Below are 20,263 nucleotides of genomic sequence, written 5' to 3'. Positions count from 1 at the left end.
TGGCACCTTTAAGAGGTGTGGACTTCAACTCCCAGAATTCCCCAGCCAGCCTGGCTGGCTGGGGAATTCTGGGAGTTGAAGTCCACACCTCTTAAAGGTGCCACGGTTGAGAAACACTGATCTAGAAGCATTTGGACCACAGAAATAACTGCAAAATGAGGAAAGGAAGCTCAGAGCTAACACAGACTGTAGGCTAGCCATACCAAGCCATGCTCCCTGGTTTCATGGTCCTGTTCAGCCATAAAAATCTCTTGGTTTCGTGTCTCTTAACTACAGAAAAAAGAGTCAGTCAGCCACTCAATTAATATGCAACTGAAGTATAGAACTATGGCTATTAGTTAGAAGGATGGTCAGAAGGATGATACATGTATCAAGGGAGAGATTGCAAAATTTGGAAGCCAAGGAGACAACTGGCACACGGTGCTGGTCTCTGGATGAAAAGACCTTCGATGGGCATGTGTTCTTTTCCTGGACTGGGGGGGCGGGAAATGACCCAGGCTGCCACAATGTGAGTTCTGGGCTCCTGAATTCCTGATGCAGAGCTACAGACTGCAAAATCCTGAAGCTGTTGTAAGAAGAGGAGATTTTCAACCTCACATCCGGTGAGAACCTGAAACATATTGGCTGGAGGGTGATAGGACAGGTAACCAAGCAGTTAAGAGCTTTGCCCAGACTATTCCGCAGCTCTGGTTCATCTGCTTGCCTGATCCATTCCCATCCACTGGTTATTTTTCATGAATCTCAAGAGCCTGTTGTTCACCTTTCCCATACAGGTAGTCCTCACTTAACAACCATTCGTTTAATGATGGTTCAGACTTATGAGGGTCCTGGAAAAAACAACTTGCAATCGGTCCTCACACTAACGGCCATCAGAGCATCTCTGCAGTCATGTGATCATGATCTGGGCGCTTGGCAACCGGTTTACATTTATGACTCTTGCAGCATCCTGTGGTCACATGACCACCATTTTTGACCACCTCAGCTGGCTTCTGGCAAGCAAAATCAATGGGGAACCACATGATTTGCTTAACAACCACCTGGTTCGCTTAACACCCACGGGGATTTGCTTAATGACCGCCACAAAAAAGTGTAAAATTGGGTTGGATTTGCTTAATGACCGCTTCATTTAGCAACCAAAATTCCAGTCCCAATTGTGGTTTTTAAGTGAGGACTACCTGTACTAACAATCATCAGCCATCTCTGATATTTCTCCAATAAAACTGACCCTCTGCAAATGGAGGGGGAATAGGAATGGGAACGCTGTCGGCATCTTTCCTAACTAAAGAACTTAGTGCGCTCCATCGTTTGGCGTCCCCAGAGGAAGTGACGTCCCAGGCATGGCCAACTGAAGCCGAAGCGTCATTGAGCTTATTGTTGCCCGCCCCTGAGCGTCTCGTCAGATAAAGGTGAACTCCTTGTGGCCGGGCAGTCCACAACCCCAGCTCTTCTTCAGCTGCTTCCAAAGAGATGCTTTTTCTTCCTCCAGTTGGGCAATACGTTGACATTTTTGGGACACTTCCTGTTAGCCAGGTAGACATCGAGGATTACGATACTAGCAGCATCATTTCTTTATTCACCTGACCTACTTACAGCCTTCCTGCTCTTGGAAAGAGTTCATGGTTGGCTACATCCCAATTCAACCGGTCCACCACCACCACCACCCCTTGGGGCCATTGTACTGAGCAACCACGGATGGGCAGACAATGGCTCTTCAGGAGTCGATGAACTCCAACTCCCATCAGTCTTGGACAGCTGGCACGAGGAGGATGGGAATGGCAGTTCAGTAGCATCTGGAGGGCCGAAAATGTCCTCCCTGCACTAAGTTTTCACACTACGATGTGTGTGTGTGGGGGGGAGAGAGGATGGGGCACAAGCTTAGTCGCACGCTTCTCTTTTCAACCAAATAAGGAGGCTTACTGAGCCTCATGCAATTATTCGTCAATTTATATAAAGATTATCGTATGTGAAAAAGATGCGTCTTGCCAAAGGATCCCAGAAAACCATCTCACGTTATAGGTGCAAGCTGAATTTTTAAATTCTGCAAAAAAACAGAATCTGTTTCCAGATACAGATCCTCTAAATACGATGCTCTAAATATGATAATGTGGTTTTTAGATCGGGGGTGGTTCAGTTTTGGGCTAATGTGGTCAAATCTGTTTTCTATTAGAACCCTGATGTCTAGTTATGAGAATAGATGCCAATTAATTGTTACCCACAAGCTACGTGTTCAAATCCCTCTTTGTTACTATCAAGGATTCCAACTTGATCAGCAACAACCAATTAATATTTCAAAGGCAATTCATATTACAGGGGAGGAATAGATTGTCTGAAATGAACCTATAAATGATTTTTAAGGAACAGTTCTGAGAAGGGGGGATATTAGATTTCTTTCTATTAGAAGATAGAAATAAACCCTTTGTGGAAGTACTGCAGTCCATCAAAGACTTCCCAGTAGGTTAAAATTTACTTTCTCTTGACCTTGTTCCAGATGGTACAGAAATGCTATTTTCTCTTAGGGGGGAAAAAAACAACCAAAATTTCTAAATAAAAAATACCACCACCACCCCCTGCATCCCATATCAGTTCTTCCATTTTTAGATTTATTCATTGCACACCACAAACCCTTTGTTCCCTTACCAAAGAAGAATTATTCTTATTTCTCAAACACTAAGAGAGGTGTGAATTTCAGGGTCAGGTGACTGTGCAATGTGTGTGTCCTAAAAACCACAGGCACACTTGCTTGGTGGGATAGGCCTGGGTCCCTGGATTCCATTACCTGTGGATCAGTCATCTTAAATAAAATTTCCCCTTTTCCATCAAAAGGAGATTAGCCAGCATTTGAGGTTACCTTGGTCAATAGGTGGTTCTGCTCCTTTAGCACAATGATGGCTTGTTGGTGAAATGGATCTCCTGGAGAAGAAAAGGGAATCCCACAACTCTTGAGTGGCACTTCAGACTGCAAAGGAGGAAAAACACAATTTAAGTGTGACTCGCCACCCAGGTGTCAAGAACCAGCAGTGCTGCTTGGTGGCAAAGTTCTTACCACAAAGTTGTCTTAGAACTCAGTATCTAAGGAAGATCAGTTTGGGGGAAAAGATACGATATGAGTCTGGAGTAAAAGGATAATGGAGCAATTCAGGAAAAGCCACAGATTTCTCAGATCCATACTTTTGCAAAACACTTGAAGAACACAATGCAATCGAAATGTCAAACTTCCTACAACCACCCTGCGCCACCTCCATGTATTGAATATGCCACCCAAAGGGTACGTATGGTGAAAGTGATGCTAATGGATCAGCTAATGAATGCTAATTCATCCATCAATTCTGCCAGGCTTCAACTCTCATAAACTGGGGAGGGGGGAGCTGCACCAGGAAGCTGTCCTGCTGAAACAAAGAAATCCTTGCCCACTCAGGAGTATCCTACTCAGCAAATTTGATCTATCCATTTCCTCTTCTCCCACCTGTATACAGGTAGTCCTCGCTCAGCAACCACAATTGGGACCGGCGACTCCATCACTAAGTGCCGCAGTTGCTAAGCAAAACATCACATGACCACAATGGACTTACGATATCACTTCCCATTCGTTAAGCAAGGCATCCCATGACCATGACTTCCACTTTTACTGCCACCTTCTCCGTTGACCCTGCTGGTCGCAAGCCAGTTGCGAAGCACACAAATGGCGACCACGTGACTGCGGAGACACTGTGCAGGTCCTAGATGTGAGGACTGGTCATAGAGTTACTTATTCAGCACTGTTGTAACTTCGAATGGTCACTAAACAAGGCGGTCGGTAAGCGAGGTCTATCTGTATCTGTCACATGGGGCTGCTGTAGCCTGTATGTCTGCCTTCACTACTGATTTCCAACATCCCACCCCTTCAGTCCTACCGACCTTTCCAGAAGAAGTGAGTAAACTTTTCAAGCACAGATTGACTTCCTGGATCTTGGCCAGCAGCAGGCAGCTCTGCTTAGAGTAAGAATCTTGGTAATTATTCTGCAATTAAGCAAAGCAGAGTAATAAACGTCAGAACTGAAAATCTGATGTGTATCCCAAACATTCCAGTTGAAGAAATGGAACAAAAACAGGATTTCTTGCATTTAAGATAGCAACCATTACTCTTTCTATGGACGTCTGAAGACTTAGTTACATATAAGTACTTGTAATTTAACTGCATATTCCCTTCCTACTTTAATTTATGATTCCACTTTCACACAGTTGCTTTGTTCTCATGGAAGCAAATAACAGACTGTAAGATCTTTGGAACAGGAACTTACGTACTCAGTAAAGGGCCATAGCAGAAATGTGAATACTGACAATAATTCAGTATAATAGTAAGCTTTAAACTCAGACAAATCTATTAATGGTTTTTCTGCTTTTTAAAAATTACAGGTATAGAATAGAATTGTGAGTACATCTCCACTACAAGGTGATTCAGCTATAGCAGGCCCTCCCAACCTAGTTTATTTTATTTATTGTATTTATTTGAATTTATTAGCCACCCAACTCCCATGGCCTCTGTGCTGTCCAGATGTGTTAAAATACAACTTCATTTATTCTTTCATTTATTCATTTTATTCAACAATAGTCATAGATTGCCTGAAGAGATGCCCTTAAGAAGTGCAAAATCTGCGATGTTTATGGTGTATTTATACAAAGCCTAATTCTGTGCGTTTTTGCTATGTCTCACAGGGCGCCTGCCAACCTTCAGTCTTAGAGCTGCATCAGCCCACACTTTTGGCCCTGGATCCCCCTGGAGATGTACTCACAATTCTATTCTATACTTGTAATTTAAAAAAAGCAGAAAAACCATTCATTCTTTGTTGGAGCCCTGCTTGCCATGCCACTCCCTCAGATTGTGCTTGAGGACACCCAAACTTGATAGATAAAAGGCTGCCCTCCCTGACTTACCGCCTGGGCTCCCATGTGCTTCTGGCGTTTTTGAGCCTCCAGCAGATGGCGCTGTAACCAGTCGCGCACCTGGTTCACCATTTCCAAGCCTTGCAGCAAGGCATCCCGTTCCCGTTCCAGCTGCTGCATCTGCTTCAGCTGCAAAGAGAGAAGGGGGTGGGGGGTGGGGGGGTGGAGAAGAAACAGTAACTGGTGCCGCCTGCTGCTTGTTCGACTCACAGGGGAATTTCTTTGCAATGACCCGGGCACTTCTAACTAGACGTAAGGCACCCTGGAAAGAGGCGTACGGTATTAAGGCATGCCCCCCCACCCCCAGGATGCATAATTTAGGAGCACGGGGTTTGCATTCAGAAGGGTTGACGCTCAGCCCTCAGTTCCAAGGGCTTAAAGCACAAGGGGATGGAAGTCATCTGAGACATGAAGGGTGCTGCCGGCCAGAAGAGACTCAATCTGTGAACTTCGTTCTGCCTGTAAATTAAAACAAAAATGATATTTGTGGAGTCCCCGGTGCTCTCTGAGCTTGGTCGTTTGCTTGCAGAGGTTTCATTGCCTGACCAGGCAACATCTTCAGTGCTAGAAGAGAGTGGGGTTTGTTCTGGACAACCCCCCTCCCTTCTAGCACTGAAGATGTTGCCTAGTTGTGTAATGAAACGTCTGCAAGCAAACGACCAAGCTCAGAGAGCACCGGGGACTCCACAGTTCAGCCCTGAGCTACAGAGATTCTCTTCTGTTGGTAAAAAACTATGTTTCTCCTCTTTGAACCCAGAAGCAGATTTGCAGCACTTTGGCTCTCTGGAAGAAGCTCTGTTGGTTGGACGGTTAATTGGAATCTCTGGTATTTTCCGCTCTTTATTTTAAAATAAAATTCTACGCCAAGCAAAACTGCCCGAGGAGTTCCATCAAAATCAGTCCTCAAGGCGGCTTGTAGTGGCAACAGACACTCACAACCCATTACAATAAACAGCAGAGCACCATAAGCATGAAACCAAACGACTGTTGGCCATGATGGCAGGATTGAAGAAATCAATAATTATGCATGTACACACACGTATACACACACACACACACACGTACACCCCTATACCAGAAGAGGAGGACCAAAAGGAGGAAGAGGCACTCAACCTATCTCCAGAAGACCTGGGGAAACACAGATCTTGAAGAACTTCTGAAGCAGACCTCAGTGACTGTTAAGCATAAGCACAATATAAATTAAGATGCCTCCAGCACTGAAGGACTTCTATAGGAAGAGAGCAATTTCCTCATTTGCAGGATCTGCCGTCCCTTTCATCCCAGAACTTTAGAGCAAAATATCGTTTAAGGTGCACGCAAGGAGGTGGTTGGAAGTTGCGGGCCTGAATCCCTGGCCCTCCCCAGGACTTACCCAGGCAAAGAATCGCAAGGCCTGCAGGTTGCTGAGGGCCGTTCCCAGTGGGATGATGAGGATGGTGTAGCCTCCTTGAACTGCCATGGTGGCCCTGTAGTGGCAGGCAGGCAGGAGCATTGAGGACCCCGACTTTGCTCTCCCTCACTAGGTTTTCTTTGACTTCAAGCTAGACACCAGGAGGGACTTCCTGACTGTCCCAGCTGCCAGCCGAGGGAACAGGCTGACCCACGAAGTGGTGAGTTTCCCCTCACTGGAGGGTCTTTCCACAGAGGCTGGCGGGTCACCTGTCACAGATACTCTACTGGATCCTCTGTGGAGCTGGAGCTTTGGGCTAGACGATTTCTGAGGCCCCTCCCAACTCTATGCGGATTCTGTGAGCCACCTCTTTGATCTGCTCACCCTTCCAGAGATCAAAGCTGAAGCCATCCCATGCCTGCGGGTATAAAACCCACCCGGACAGCTCCCACTCCTGCAAAGCCACCCTAGTTTCTCCCGCCACCCTCTCAACAGATCTCCTCAGACCACTCTACCATCTCCCTTCTCCTTCTTGAATCCTGCTAGCCCGCCTTCCTTTAACAGCTGCTCACTGCCCACTTCTGAAATGTCCCCGCCCCGCCTCCCCTCAACTTTCTCCCTGCTACCCCCTTTTTCCTTCCATCTGTCTTCCCCTTTCCTCCTTTAGCAGCCCTCTGCCCAACCCCTCCTGCCTCTCCATCTGTAACCACACCTTCAGGCCCGTCTCCTGATGGCTAGCCCTCTGCTCTGTTTTTCCCACGCGTCCTCCCCATTTGTGGTCTTCCTTTCCATGGCTCAGTGCTGCCTGATTTTTTCACGGCCCTCTGCTTTATTCTGAGCTTCTTTCCCTCCCCGTGACCTTTCCCCTACCCTGGAGGGGATATACTCAATGTCTGGAAACGTCTCGTTTGCCCCACTCTGCTGAACTCGGCAGTTCCCAACGCATGCTGGCTTAGACTTCAAGCTTCAGTTGCCCAGGATAATAGGACCTCTAAACCCAGCCTTTTCAGCTGGCCACGTGAGTTTAGGGAATGGAAGAGGTGAGCAGCAGGATGAGGATTAACTCCTCTGAATGTCTAAAACCCCTGCAACCGGAGTTCTGACACTGAGTCAGCAAGGGCCGGTGGAAGATTTATTTATGCCTTTTTATCCCCCGTTTTTCAGACCCACCTGCGCCAGGGAAAATGGCTCACCAGACTAGGATGGAAAAGGTTGGGTGAAAGGTGCAATGCAAGAGGACATTGGAGAAGTGCATTTAAAATCAGCCAAATGACACAGTTCTTTCCCTTCCCTGTCCTCATGGCTTGTATTAACCCAGAACCCCTAAGAGAGCAGAGCAGGAGTGTGTGAGTGTGATTTTTTTTTTTTTAGTACATGAAACAGTTGTCAAGGAAAAGGCTAAGCATCCTTTTAACACACACTTCTCTGTAGGGGTCCATTTTTTATGTTTTATTGATTTTATTGTGATTTCTTTGATGGCTACCCAGAATCACTGAGAGTTGGGCAGCATACGAGTTTAATAAATTACTGTTATATTTTATTATAAGGTTGCTTGTCTCAAGGCTATCTCTAGATCAGTGTTTCTCAATCGTGAGAACTTTAAGACATGTGGACTCCAACTCCCAGAATTCCCCAGCCAGCCTGGTGAGAGGAGATGGGTGGTGACAAATTTGATAGATAGATAGGTAGGTAGGTAGGTAGGTAGGTAGGTAGGTAGGTAGATAGATAGATAGATAGATCGGTAGGTAGATAGACAGACAGACAGACAGACAGACAGACAAAACAACCCACAAGTTGGCTGCTTGGGCAGTTGCCTCACTCCACCCAATGGTAAGGCCTGCTTTTACTACAGCTTCCAAGGCAGTTCTATGACATATCCCTGTGACATGACTTCCTACACTCATGTGACAGGCCTCCTTGGATGAGCAATGCCATGTAGCAGTGACGGCTCATGGCTTATCACTTTTCATCTATCTCAAAGCCATCAACTGCAGTCTTTCCTGCATGTAGGAAAACAGCTTATTCTCTGCATCTCACCACTGGGAATATATGTAGTCCTTGCTTAACAACCGCTTGTTTAGTGACAGTTCAGACTTATGACGGTGCTGGAAAAAAACAACTTACGACTGGCCCTCACACTTATAACCATTGCAGTATCCCCTTGGTCATGTGATCACGATTTGGCACTTGGCAACCAGTTCGCATTTATGACCATCGCAGTGTCCTGTAGTCACGATAGCCATTTTTGACCTTCCTGGCCGGCTTCTGGCAATCAAAATCAATGGGGTACCACGCAATTCACTTAACAGCCATGTGGTTTGCTTAATGACCATGGTGATTCGCTTAGCGACTGCTGCAAAAAAGGTCATAAAATCGGATCAGATTCACTTAATGACCGCTTCGTGTAGCAACTGAAATTCCGGTCTCAATTGTGGTTGTTAAGCAAGGACTACCTCTAATGCATCTGTGGCAAAGTGAGAGAGAGTCTTCTCAGTAGTGACATACTAATGATGGATGCTCTTCATCCAGAGACTGAACTGGCATTAATGTGGCTGTATGCAAAGACCCGCGTGTACTCCCAAGCTCCTGTGTTCTGTGGGAAGAGTGTCCATCTGCCCAGAAAAAGACCAAGGTAAGTTGAGGTCAGCTTGGGAGGATAAAGGTGGGCCCAGTGTTCTGATCCTGCAACTGGGCTGTTCCAGAGTGATGGGAAGAGCTACGCCACCTGCAAAAGGAAAGTCAGACTAGACTGGCCATTTTCCTATTGGACCGCTCCCATTAAAGTCAGAACATCGCATTTTGGATCAGAATGTTATACATGCCTCTAGCAGAGGGGACAGTGGGGCAAAATTCCACCTGTTCGCCTTCTGGCAAATGGGTACTGGCAATCGACCAATAGCCAATCGCTAATCTTTTTGTGGGAGGGCCCCTGCCATGCTCTCCCCATTCCAAATATCCTCACTGGCCCCCAAAGGGTGGGGCGTTCTTTTCTGCCGACTTTTCTCCTTCCCTCTCCATCCAGTTATAGTTACTGAGGTTCCCTGAGCTGAAAACCAGGTCTGAAATTAAAACCAAAAAGATAGGATCGTAAATAGAATAGATACGAAGGACAGCCCTAACATAAGGTGATACACTTTAGATTAATTAATGGCACTGATGTGCACTTCTTAAGGCTTGAATAAACCGGGAAGGGAAGGCTAAACTTTCAGTAACCCCTTGGAATCATTCTCTGGATCCCCTCACCATTTCATATTCCACGGCACTGGAAATGGTGTGCCTACGCGGTTCCTTTGGAATGATCCTGCACTGGCCAGTTTGGGACAAGAAGCTGTTTGTGCTCCTGGACCGAGTGACTCCTTTCCCATTGGATTCCCCTGGAGAAAGAGACAGAAAAGATTGCTGGATTTTTCTGGGATTTTTCCCCTTTAACTATGAACTATTTGGGGTTTTTTTCCCCGTCAGCTGATTTTACAAAAATGAAGGAACTTGTACAAGTTTGGGGGCTTCAGAAACACAGATTCTAAGAAGCCATTCTGGTGGATTTATTCTAAATCAAACTCCTTAATCTGTTATTTTGTTCCTGTTGACATGGCACAATATTTACCTCTGTTACATTGCATGCAATATAACTAGCACGGGGACTGTTTTCTTCCTGAAAGCTGTAACCTCCAATAACAGTCATCTCAGAAGATGCTAGGAGGCACCTTGAGATGGTGGATTTCAGCCAAGCCGGCCTTCTTCACCCCTCATCTTTCTTGACAGGAAACCATAATCTTGAGCAGGTCTCAGTTGAGTGGACCCCACTCATTTTTCACCCTTCCCAAGCACCCTTAAATGGCATTTCCCAGCACAGCCATTTTCCTTTTCCTCAAAAGCCAGATGAGGAAACTTAGTGAGAAGAATCAGCCCATCACCCAGGGGTTCTCCACTGCACCTAAGTATTGATATTGTACTTCTCCAAATGTAGATTCTTATGTAGCCAAAATTGCACTCTCCAGGCACAAGAAGTATAAACCAACTTTAGGAACAATCTTCAAGGAGGAAGTTAAAAAACGCCTTCAAAGAGTGTGTGGAAACACAAATCCAGCTTATTGAGAGAGCACCTAGCTGGGAAAGGCTGTTCTGAAAAGGCATTTAATAGACTCTGGAAGAAACAGCCACCTCATGCTTTCACAATAATAAAGACTAAGTCCAATAAGGAAGATCCCTGTTTAGATCAGCATTTCTCTACCTCAGTAACCTTAAGGTGTATGGACTTCAACTCCCAGAATCCTCCAGCCAGCCATGCTGGCTGGAGGATTCTGGGAGTTGAAGTCTATGCATCTTAACGTTGCTGAGGTTCAGGAACACTGGTTTAGTTATGAGCAGTTCTATGCAGCAGTGACAGCTGCTAACTTCTCTCAAAATAAAAATGGATGTAAGCAGTATGCTTCAAAAAATGTTCTACAGTAAGTGCAATATATACTGTCGCTGGATCAAAATGTAACATCCCTTCCTTGAAATACGTTGTTTGCCCCTCATTCAGTGCCAGAATGTGGAACTGTGTTCAGAAATATGCAGGGAGGATGGAAGAAAAACTGGAGATCTCCCTTCACATTTGGATTAAAGAATAGTTTTAATGCCTTGCCAACAGCATTGCATTGCTGCCCTTTTTGCACCTTTACCTTTAAGAGCAGCCTAGCATACCTGAGATTTTAGAAAACAATGCTGAAATGGAGAGAAAAGTCTAAATGACTTAAATTTACTTAGAGCTAAACATCAATCTTCTCCAAATGCTCCACTCATTTTGTAGGTGTTGGGCTAGCCATTTCTATGAATTTCTCCAGGAGGAGGAGGAATTGGCTAACCATCTCTCAGGAAAAGGATGTCCCCTTAGCAGAAACAGTAGTACCACCACGGAAAATTGTATGGTTAAAAAAAGGTCAAGATAGTGGCCCTCAATGCTCATAAAAAACAAGCGAAGCTTTGATTGCACCGTCATGGCCACCATTTTGACTGTTTTTGACCATACCTTGTGGACATCCCTGAAAGGCTAAATAGGAAGACTTCCCTTATCAGATTCTCCTGGTGGTGTAATGAAAACATGGGAAACCAGGGTGCTGGAAAGATTAGCATGTAGTGAAAATGCAGAATATTCACACATGTCTCTTGGCTCCCTCATAACAAAATAAGTGCAAGAACTTATTCCTGCACTTATAACCTTCCAGGAAGGTTTCACAAAATTAATTCAAAAAGCAAATGCACTTTCATCAAATGGAATGAAAACGGGTAGGAAAAAAATACAGAAGGGGGAATACCCACTCACCCCCACCGATCCACCCCAGCATTAATGTGACATTAAAGGCACAATAGCAGAGCCAGTAAAAAGGGTGACAAGGTCCTTTTTTATATCTAATTAGCACTTTAATTAAAGCCACCAATTACAAGTACTAATTGATTAACTGAGCCGGGGGTGGCTTGGGTCTGATGAGATTGATTGCCCAGGCTGATTTCCTAGAGACAGAATTAATGAGTAAAAAGTTGCTCATCACATAAAAGAAGATACTTCATCACTTCATGCTGTCCTGTCTATTCCCTTATTCAAGATAGACAGATTGATTATGTGCCATCAAGTCAGTACCGACTCTTGGTGACCATGCAGATAGATTTTCTCCGTGAGGATCTGTCCCTAACCCGGTCCTTCAGGCCTTCCGAGGTTGCCCCCATCGCCATGGTAACTGAGTCCATCCCCCTTGCCGCTGGTCCTCCTCTTCTTCCCTTTCCTTCCACCTTTCCCAGCATCAGAGCCTTCCCCAGAGAGCCGGGTCTCCACAGAATGTGTCCAAAGTAGGATAACTTGAGCTTGGTCCTTTGTGCCTCCAGTAAGAACTCTGGGTTGATTTGTTTGATCCATCTGTTTTCTTGGCTGAAGTCTTCCCCAACACCCAAGTGTCAATACTCTTTCTATCCTGCTTCTTCAAAGTTCAACTTTTGCTTCTATAGAGTGTCCGAAGGGAAAAGATTGCCTGCATAATTCTGATCTTTGTAGGTATAGATGCATCCTGGCATCTGAGTGTCGGTCAGCTCCACCAGGTAGACCAGACCAAGAAATCAACTCCGCAGGAAGACTAAAAATACTTTTACTGAGACTGGCTATGATAACAGAATCTTGCAAGTCTGATGGTGCTTTACCTCCTCCTCCTTCTTATAATTCAGTGAATTAGGGAGGTGTCTGTCTGATCTGTTTCCAAATGTTATCACAACATTCTGGACTTAAAAAATGTTTTCCCCCTTGTTGCCTTGGCAACAGAGCTTCCATATCCCTATCAAAGTCATCTTCCTTACTCCCTACAATATCTTTTCCAAGGCCTTCATTATTACCCCACCAAGTGTCATAAATCTCTGTCATATTTCTTGATCTTAATCAGGGCATCCAGTAAACATGGCTGCAATCAAAGCCTTTCCCCCTTCCTACATGCATCTTGACTTTCTGACACCGCCCCCAGGTGCCACTACTGTTACTATTTCCACAAGCATCTGCCACACTTAGGATGACCAGAGAGTGTTCTACACTGGCACTTTTTATGTTTCCAAAACCCCAACTTTTCCTCACACTCACTTGCTGTGGTATAATAGGGTTTCTTTTTTCCCTTCAGTTGCTGGCTTTTGTACCCTCACATCAACGAATCCAGTGCATCCTCTGTGGTATATCATGTACCCTAATCAGATGCCATCAGTGAATACCTGCAACTGCCACCCTGCCTGTTTTGACCCCTCCCTGCGGATCCCACTGGTCAGTACGTTTCAGCAACAACAGTAACACAATTATGTGGGGGTGGGGGGAAAGAAATACTGAAGGAGAAATAGCATCAAGATTGTTGTTGTTTATTCGTTTAGTCGCTTCCGACTCTTTGTGACTTCATGGACCAGCCCACGCCAGAGCTTCCTGTTGGTCATCAGCACCCCCAGCTCCCCCAGGGACGAGTCCGTCACCTCTAGAATATCATCCATCCACCTTGCCCTTGGTCGGCCCCTCTTCCTTTTGCCCTCCACTCTTCCTAGCATCAGCATCTTCTCCAGGGTGTCCTGTCTTCTCATGATGTGGCCAACGTATTTCAGTTTTGCCTTTAAGCATCAAGATAATGGGTTGTAAATGCACCGTGCACCACCCAAGTAGATCATACTTTGCAATGTCAAGAAAAGAATCTTCATGCCAATTCAGCGGTGGAACAAGGAGAACAGATGGCATCGCTGATCACTGTGGCCAGAACATCTTTTCAGGGAAGGTTGAGAAGCTGCAATATATGAAATTTCTTCTACCACACCAATATCAGCCATACACCCCCTATTTTCTTCTGCAACTGGTTACCCTAGACCAGGGTTTCTCAACCTTAGCAACTTTAAGATGCATGGACTTCAACTCCCAGAATTCCCCAGCCAGCAAGCTAGTCTACAGATAGTCTATCCCTGTGATACCCCTGATGTGACATTGCTTAAATAATTTAAGTAAATAAATACGTAAACAAATACATATTTAAACAAATAAATATTTATTTAAATATGTTTAAACAATTTAAATAAACATGTAAGTAAATAAGTATTTATTTATTGCCTTTTATATTTGTAACGTGTTTGATTTTTATGAGAGTTTTAATGTTTATTGTTGTGCCTGATTTTATTGTAAGCCGCCCAGAGTCCCTCTTTTGGGGGAGATGGGCGGTAATAAAATTTGAATAATAATAATAATAATAATAATAATAATAATAATAATAATAATAATAATAATAAAGGGGGGGCTTGAAAATGGCTCTCACTCCAGGCCTTGGGTTGGGGCAGTGTTTTTCAAACTTTGCCGCGTCAAGATGCATGGACTTCAGCTCCCAGCCAGACCGATGCACCACCTTCATATGGGCTCTAAATATTAAAAGGTTTCCAACCACAGAGCTTGTACAGTTGTTACTCCCCAAGTCACGAGGGAACCTCCATGCACAATTTATGATCCAGCAACCTCAAGGCAACCCAGCCAGGACCCTGCCGTTTACCTCCTGTTTTCACTAGCAGTATTTTGAAACGAAGGGGGTTGAAGATGTCTGCCAGATCGCAGTTTGTCCTGAATGGGCTGCAGTTGGCTTGTGCAGGCCCTGCAGAACGCACTACTGAGTCTGGGAAGCTGATCTGATCCAATACAAGACAGCTTCACACAGAGGAGGACACGGACCATCTCCAAGTTGGTCAGCTACATGTAGAGCAAAGGCCCACGAAAGCAACGGCCGAAGGGGCACAAAGCTGGGAAGACAGCCCAAGCCACAGCTGACATATGAGGTCTACTGTGCATGGGATGCATGGTGCCAGTCATCAGCCACGGATCACGTGGCAGCTGCCCAACAAAGTGGCTCTGGGTCAGCTCGACAGATGGAAGGATGTCTGAGGCTTGCTGCCAAATGATTGAAGCTGTAGCCACCATCTCCCACTGCATAGACAGCAGCTGAGCTATCAGCTGTCAGCCTGAAGGCGTACAGGAGCCATTCACTGCCAACAGATTTATTTATTTATCCATTTATCCATTCATTCATTCAATTTATATAGCTGCCCATCTCAGACCAGATATTCTCTGTTACTCTCCCAATGCTAATGTGCCTCTTAAGTTACTGATCGAATCAGAAGTGTGATCTCTCTTTTGCTTCCTGCTCTTGACTTAATTCATCCCAGCATGCACTTGGGCAAGTCTTCTTGGATCAAAACCACGTGAAGAAGAGAATGCCCTCCCTCCATGAATTCAGTTAAGGAAAACTGACAGTTGGCAAAGTAAACATAAACTGGGCTTCTAGCTACAAACATCGGGGCAATGGTACTGCTAGGAGGAAATTACTGGCATAGATGGCTGGCTGGGGAATCCTGGGAGTTGAAGTCCACATGTCTTAAAGTTGCCAAGGTTGAGAAACACTGTCCGAAAGCATGCAGATTAAGCTAGAAGTGAGAAATGTTAAGTCCAAAGGAGTGGAAGTGGAGCCCAGCTTCAAAACAATAATATTTATCAGACATAAAATTAGACTTCCAAGAAATTGTATAGGCCAGTCTCTGATACCACAAACTACTTTCAACTTCCCCCATCTGTTGCTGTCCCAACTTTGTCTCCATCCTGCTTGGCTAAAGACTGGTTGGGATCATAGGCATTATAGTTCAACCAATGGGGGAAAGAAGTGTGGGGTTTTTAAACTTGTTTGCAAAGAAGCACATGGAACACACACTTCCGATCCCAAGCTCACTGGCAGTTCTATGCTGTTTGTTTCTTTTCTGCACTCTTTTCATTTCTTCTATTTCTTCTGTAGGTATATTTTTTGCAAATCATTTTGGGAAGACAGCTGAGAGGTGGTATAGGAACACTGATAATAAAGAGAATTTAAAATCAAGGGAGGGAGGGAGGGAGGGAGGGAGGAAGGAAGGAAGGAAGGAAGGAAGGAAGGAAGGAAGGAAATCACTGAAGGGGTATGCTGCAGTTAAGATGGTTGAGAGAAGGGGTCTGCCTGGACTTCCCCACCCTTCCTTTAAACATTTCTTTCTTGCGTCATCTTAGGAGCTCAGAGGTGCCGATCGTCATTCCTCCTGTACAATATTGCCCAGGAGGACAGGATGGATTCTTGGACTGCACGATTGCTTGGCTCAGTGGCATCATAATGGAAATCTGGAGATAATCTCTTCTGCAATATCCTGAAGAGGCAGAATGCTTCGGACTCATCCAAGAGGAAGGAAACACAGCAGGATCTTTCTTTCACAAATCCAATCCCAGATAAGGAGGTGGCCAGGAAGGGGTCCAATGGAGAAGCAGCAGAATGGGCAAGCCCATCTGCTATGGGAAGATGGAAGGAATGGAGAATTGGGAGAAAAAGGGTAGGCCCCCAATTGTTATTTCTGCCGTTTTCTAATCCCACGCCCACCCTCCCTGCCTCTGCTCTCCGCATGGCCATTAAGGAAAGCTCCTTATGATGGGGGAGGTCGGATCAGGGCAGCTGGGTGGGTAAGAGGATTGGTTGTCTCTATGGCCGGGGAGACGGGCTCAGGAGCATGAAATCCCTGGCCGTATGTTGTCGGCTTGTGGGGTCATGTTGATGAGGGGTGGGGGATAGAAGGAAAGTTAGCCTATCACATCCCTAGCTAGTGTTTTCCCTTTCCATCTTCCCCTTCTGATTTCTCCATGTCTTCAACTGCATAGACCAGAGTTTCTCAACCATAGCAACTTTAAGATGTGTGGACTTCAACTCCCAGAATTCCTCAGCCAGCCATGCAGGCTGGGGAATTCTGGGAGTTGAAGTCCACCTATCTTAAAGTTGCCAAGGTTGAGAAACGCTGACATAGACTTTCCTTCTCTTATCTTATCACAGGCCCTTTCCCCACCTCCACCTACCTGCGGCCCAAGTATGTCCTGGCAAAGTCTTCTTTCCAACATCTCCCCATGACATTGCCTTCATCGTGTCCCCAGCCCAAGATGGAGGCAGTCTGAGGTCATCCTGAGCTGTCCTGGTGCAATAATAGTCTTTCTCCCCTGGTTCTGAAACTGTCCCAGGACAACCTGAAGGCAAGTGAAATCTGCTAGTTTTATCAGTTTTAACTTGGAAGAAAGCCAAGGGGCTGAACTAACTTGAAACAGAGATCACAGAGGAATGGGTGTGATGGGCAGCGGGGACAACCATTTTGTGCCTGTATTGTGTGCTGCTGACCCAAAGGACAGTGGACAACTCAGTCTTGGAAAAAGGCCAAATATGTTGTTTTCAGTGAAGATTTAGCTAATGCCTGTTGCATTTTTGGATTTCTAAATCTTCTGATTTAAAGAGTATTTTTATGGTTTTAAGATTGTTTACAACCAGAGAAGCTATCTTACACTGGTTGATCCTGTTGCATTGATGGATCTGGCTCATTCTGAATAGTTACAAACCATGGCTTTTGTGCCAATTGTTGTTTAGTGTTCATTTGGGGGCTTCTAAATGTATTTTAATTTTTGCTAAGGCAGCTGCTGTGCATCCTAAAAACTGGTTGATAACTATTGATGTAAAGTAGATGTAGGTCTACTTTTTCAAAAAGCACATTTCTGCTGAAACTCTGCAATGTGCAAAATACATCTACCCACACAGAAATCAACTTCTCCAAAACAAATTTGTTACACACAATGAGGGGGAAAAATAGGGAGTCTGTAGGTACCTGCAGTATTGGGGGGGGGGGCTTTTGCAAAACTATTTAGAGGCAGATCATTGCATGCAACAGCCTAAGCTCATGCTAATTTGCTATGTTTGGGAAGTCTTCATACCAAAGAGCATCAAAACAAGGCTTTTCTCTCTGCTCAGTAGATACAACCTCTGTCATCAGAAATATAGTGTGTTTTCTGCCTCCTTTTGTGTCTAAAACAAAAGTCCATATCACAAAGGAAGAATGGAAAAATGTTGTCTGATTTGGCCCCAGTGCAAAAATGCTCAAATCTCATGTGCAACCAGATATTTTTCTCAAAAAAGAAGAAATGTGTGCAGTGTGAAAAAGCCATTCTCATACTTCACTGGAAAAGTCCATCTCCATTAGAGTGTTTTCATTCTGCTTATTCAGAATCAATCTAGGTTTAATGCAGAGGAGAAAACCAGAGCACAACAGTTTTCATTTTTTTCATTTCTTCCTAGGAATTCTTGGCAATGTACATGACTTATCTCCTCATTTTATCTTCACAACAACCCTGCATAGTAGATTAGGTTGAAAAATAGTGATTAGCCCAACATCTTCTCAGAGTATCATGGGATCTGAAGGGAGAAATCTGTGGCCCTAAACCAGACTGCTGACCACTGCATTTCAAAGCTTAGTTACACAGGCTATACCAGTGTTTCTCAACCTTAGCAACTTTAAGATTGTGGACTTCAACTGCCAGAATTGCCCAGCCAGCATTAGTAGTTGAAGTCCACACATCGTAAAGTTGCTAAGGTTGAGAAACACTGGGCTGTACTGTATTTGTCCATTTTCAAAGGACCCCAGTGGGATATTATTTTCCATGCCATGAAAAACTTCATCTGCTGGATTTCCTGCAGACCAAATTGCTATCTTTTTTTTCCCCCCTGAACTGATGGCACTCCACAAAATAAAACCAATATCACTCTCAGGCATGTAGTCTTAGGGCTTACAAACCCAGAAGCCAGCTCAAAGCTTTTTTTTTTTCCTTTTTAAATTAGCCACTTTCTGGCCTACTTTCCTGTTGTTTAAAGGCACGGAGGGCGCTCATTCACTCTGCCAGTCCCTAATTTCAGATGTCAGCTTCCCAATTTCTACTGCAGGCCTATTGATCTGGCAAGTTGGAAAGGAACAGAAAGCAGTCTATTCAATTTCCCCCAGAGAAAACAGGAACACTTTCCCCCCTAAACACTTCCAATAGATATCCTTCTACAGAATCTGGGCTAGAGAGTTTCCCAGGCTGGATGGCAAGAACCCAGCACAATCTTTGGAGCAAGGCTTCCCAAGATCCAAAAGCGAAACAGAAGCATCTATAAATAATACATTTTATCAAGAGTCCGGTGAGAAACCAGAGGTCTCGATTTCCCATCTCACTTATTTCCAGGTTTAATCTGGAACTCGTTCTGAAATTGCAGAATGACCTTAAAAATCATCTAGTCCAGCCCCCGGACAATGCATTTGATCTCTTGCCACACCATCTCTGGGAGCTGATGGCCACCTGGTGATGTTCTCACTTCCCAGAGAATGAAGCCCCCCCCCCTCATTTCCAAACCCCGTTATCCCAATCCACTGGCCCTCCTGGCCTCCTCCCGTCTCACTCACGCGTCCGACTCAAACTCCTCAACGCCGGGGCAGCTCCGCGTCCCCCTTCCGCCGCCTCGGCATCTTCCTCGGCTTGCGAGAGGGCAATTCTCAACCCGGCCACTAGGCGGGGAAAACTTAAAAAGCCCCCGCACGGCTCTGCCACTTGCCGGAGGGCCCGAAGCACCCCAGCTGGGATCTCTTGCTCCCCTTGGGGGGCCACCCCAGAGCCGCCACGCCCCCAGCGGCTCTCGATTTCCGAGATGTGAACGGCCCCCTTCCGTTGGTCGTCCAGGATTTCGAAGAGGATCCGGAGGCTGTGGAGGAAAGGACGGGGCAGGGGGGCCGCCCACGGAGGAGGGTCTTCTGGGGCTGGGGGGAGGGAAGGGGTCGTCAGCCCCCCAGAATTCATCTGGCCGTCGGGGATCGGGGGCCCCAAAAGGCGGGGGAGGGCTTAGATTGTTGATTTGGGGCAAGCGGGTAGGGTAGCCCAGGGGCAGTGATGGAGAAAGTTGGAGGTTCTTGGAATGAGGAACGGCGAGGCTAAAAAGCTCGATTTCTTGGAGGGAGGCAACAACTGCTGGGCAGAGAAGAGGAAACGGAGTAGCTGGGCTCCCTGGGAAGGGTTAGGGCAGAAGGACGGGCAAGGGAAGCTCCCGAGTTCTCCCTCTTTCCCTGCCCGCCCCGGCAATCCGACGGGAAGATCTCTCGTTTGTCCCAGTCGAAAGATCCGATGGGATTGAGTCATGTGACCCGCTCAGATAATCACTCTGGATGCCAGATGATTAGCAGCTCTGGCTAATGAGGTGGATTCCCCTCTGGAGTGACTGGGAAGTTGGGGTGGGGGGGAGTTTTTGCCTCCTGGGGTTGGAAGTTGAACCCAAAGTGTAGGATCGGGGCGTCTTTATTTATTTATTTATTTGTCATATTTGTATTACTGCCCATCTCCCCCTGGGCGGTTCACAATAAAACAGTATAAAATTCAATAAAATCCGAATAATATCAATAACGCCTTTCTTTTCCTGTTCTCCCTCCTCTTCCCTTACTTCCAAATCTGATCCCTTCATCTCCAAATCTACCTCATGAAGTTCCCTTTCGAGGCCCAGCCAAGCTTACCAAATCATGAGCAATGTTCCTGTTTCCAGAATCCTTCCTCAGCATAGACAGTTTAAAAATTAAAAAAAAAAAATTGCA

At 45.6% G+C, this 20,263-nt stretch overlaps 1 protein-coding gene across 1 annotated transcript; it reads right to left on the bottom strand.

The window, feature by feature from the left end:
* Positions 1–1,342: 1,342 nt before the first annotated feature.
* SAPCD1 (suppressor APC domain containing 1) lies at positions 1,343–19,481 on the bottom strand. Its single transcript, XM_063296380.1, has 6 exons — positions 19,091–19,481; positions 9,554–9,684; positions 4,912–5,049; positions 3,895–3,996; positions 2,849–2,956; positions 1,343–1,519 (listed from the first exon to the last, which is right to left on the bottom strand). The coding sequence occupies exons 1-6, from the start codon at positions 19,479–19,481 to the stop codon at positions 1,397–1,399; spliced, it is 993 nt and encodes a 330-aa protein (XP_063152450.1). The 3' UTR covers positions 1,343–1,396.
* Positions 19,482–20,263: the final 782 nt, after the last annotated feature.

Source organism: Candoia aspera, chromosome 2 (genome assembly GCF_035149785.1).
Source record: "Candoia aspera isolate rCanAsp1 chromosome 2, rCanAsp1.hap2, whole genome shotgun sequence".
Classification (NCBI taxonomy): domain Eukaryota; kingdom Metazoa; phylum Chordata; class Lepidosauria; order Squamata; family Boidae; genus Candoia; species Candoia aspera.
The sequence above is the reverse complement of the archived record's forward strand: the minus strand, read 5'-3'. Positions and strand labels throughout refer to the sequence as shown.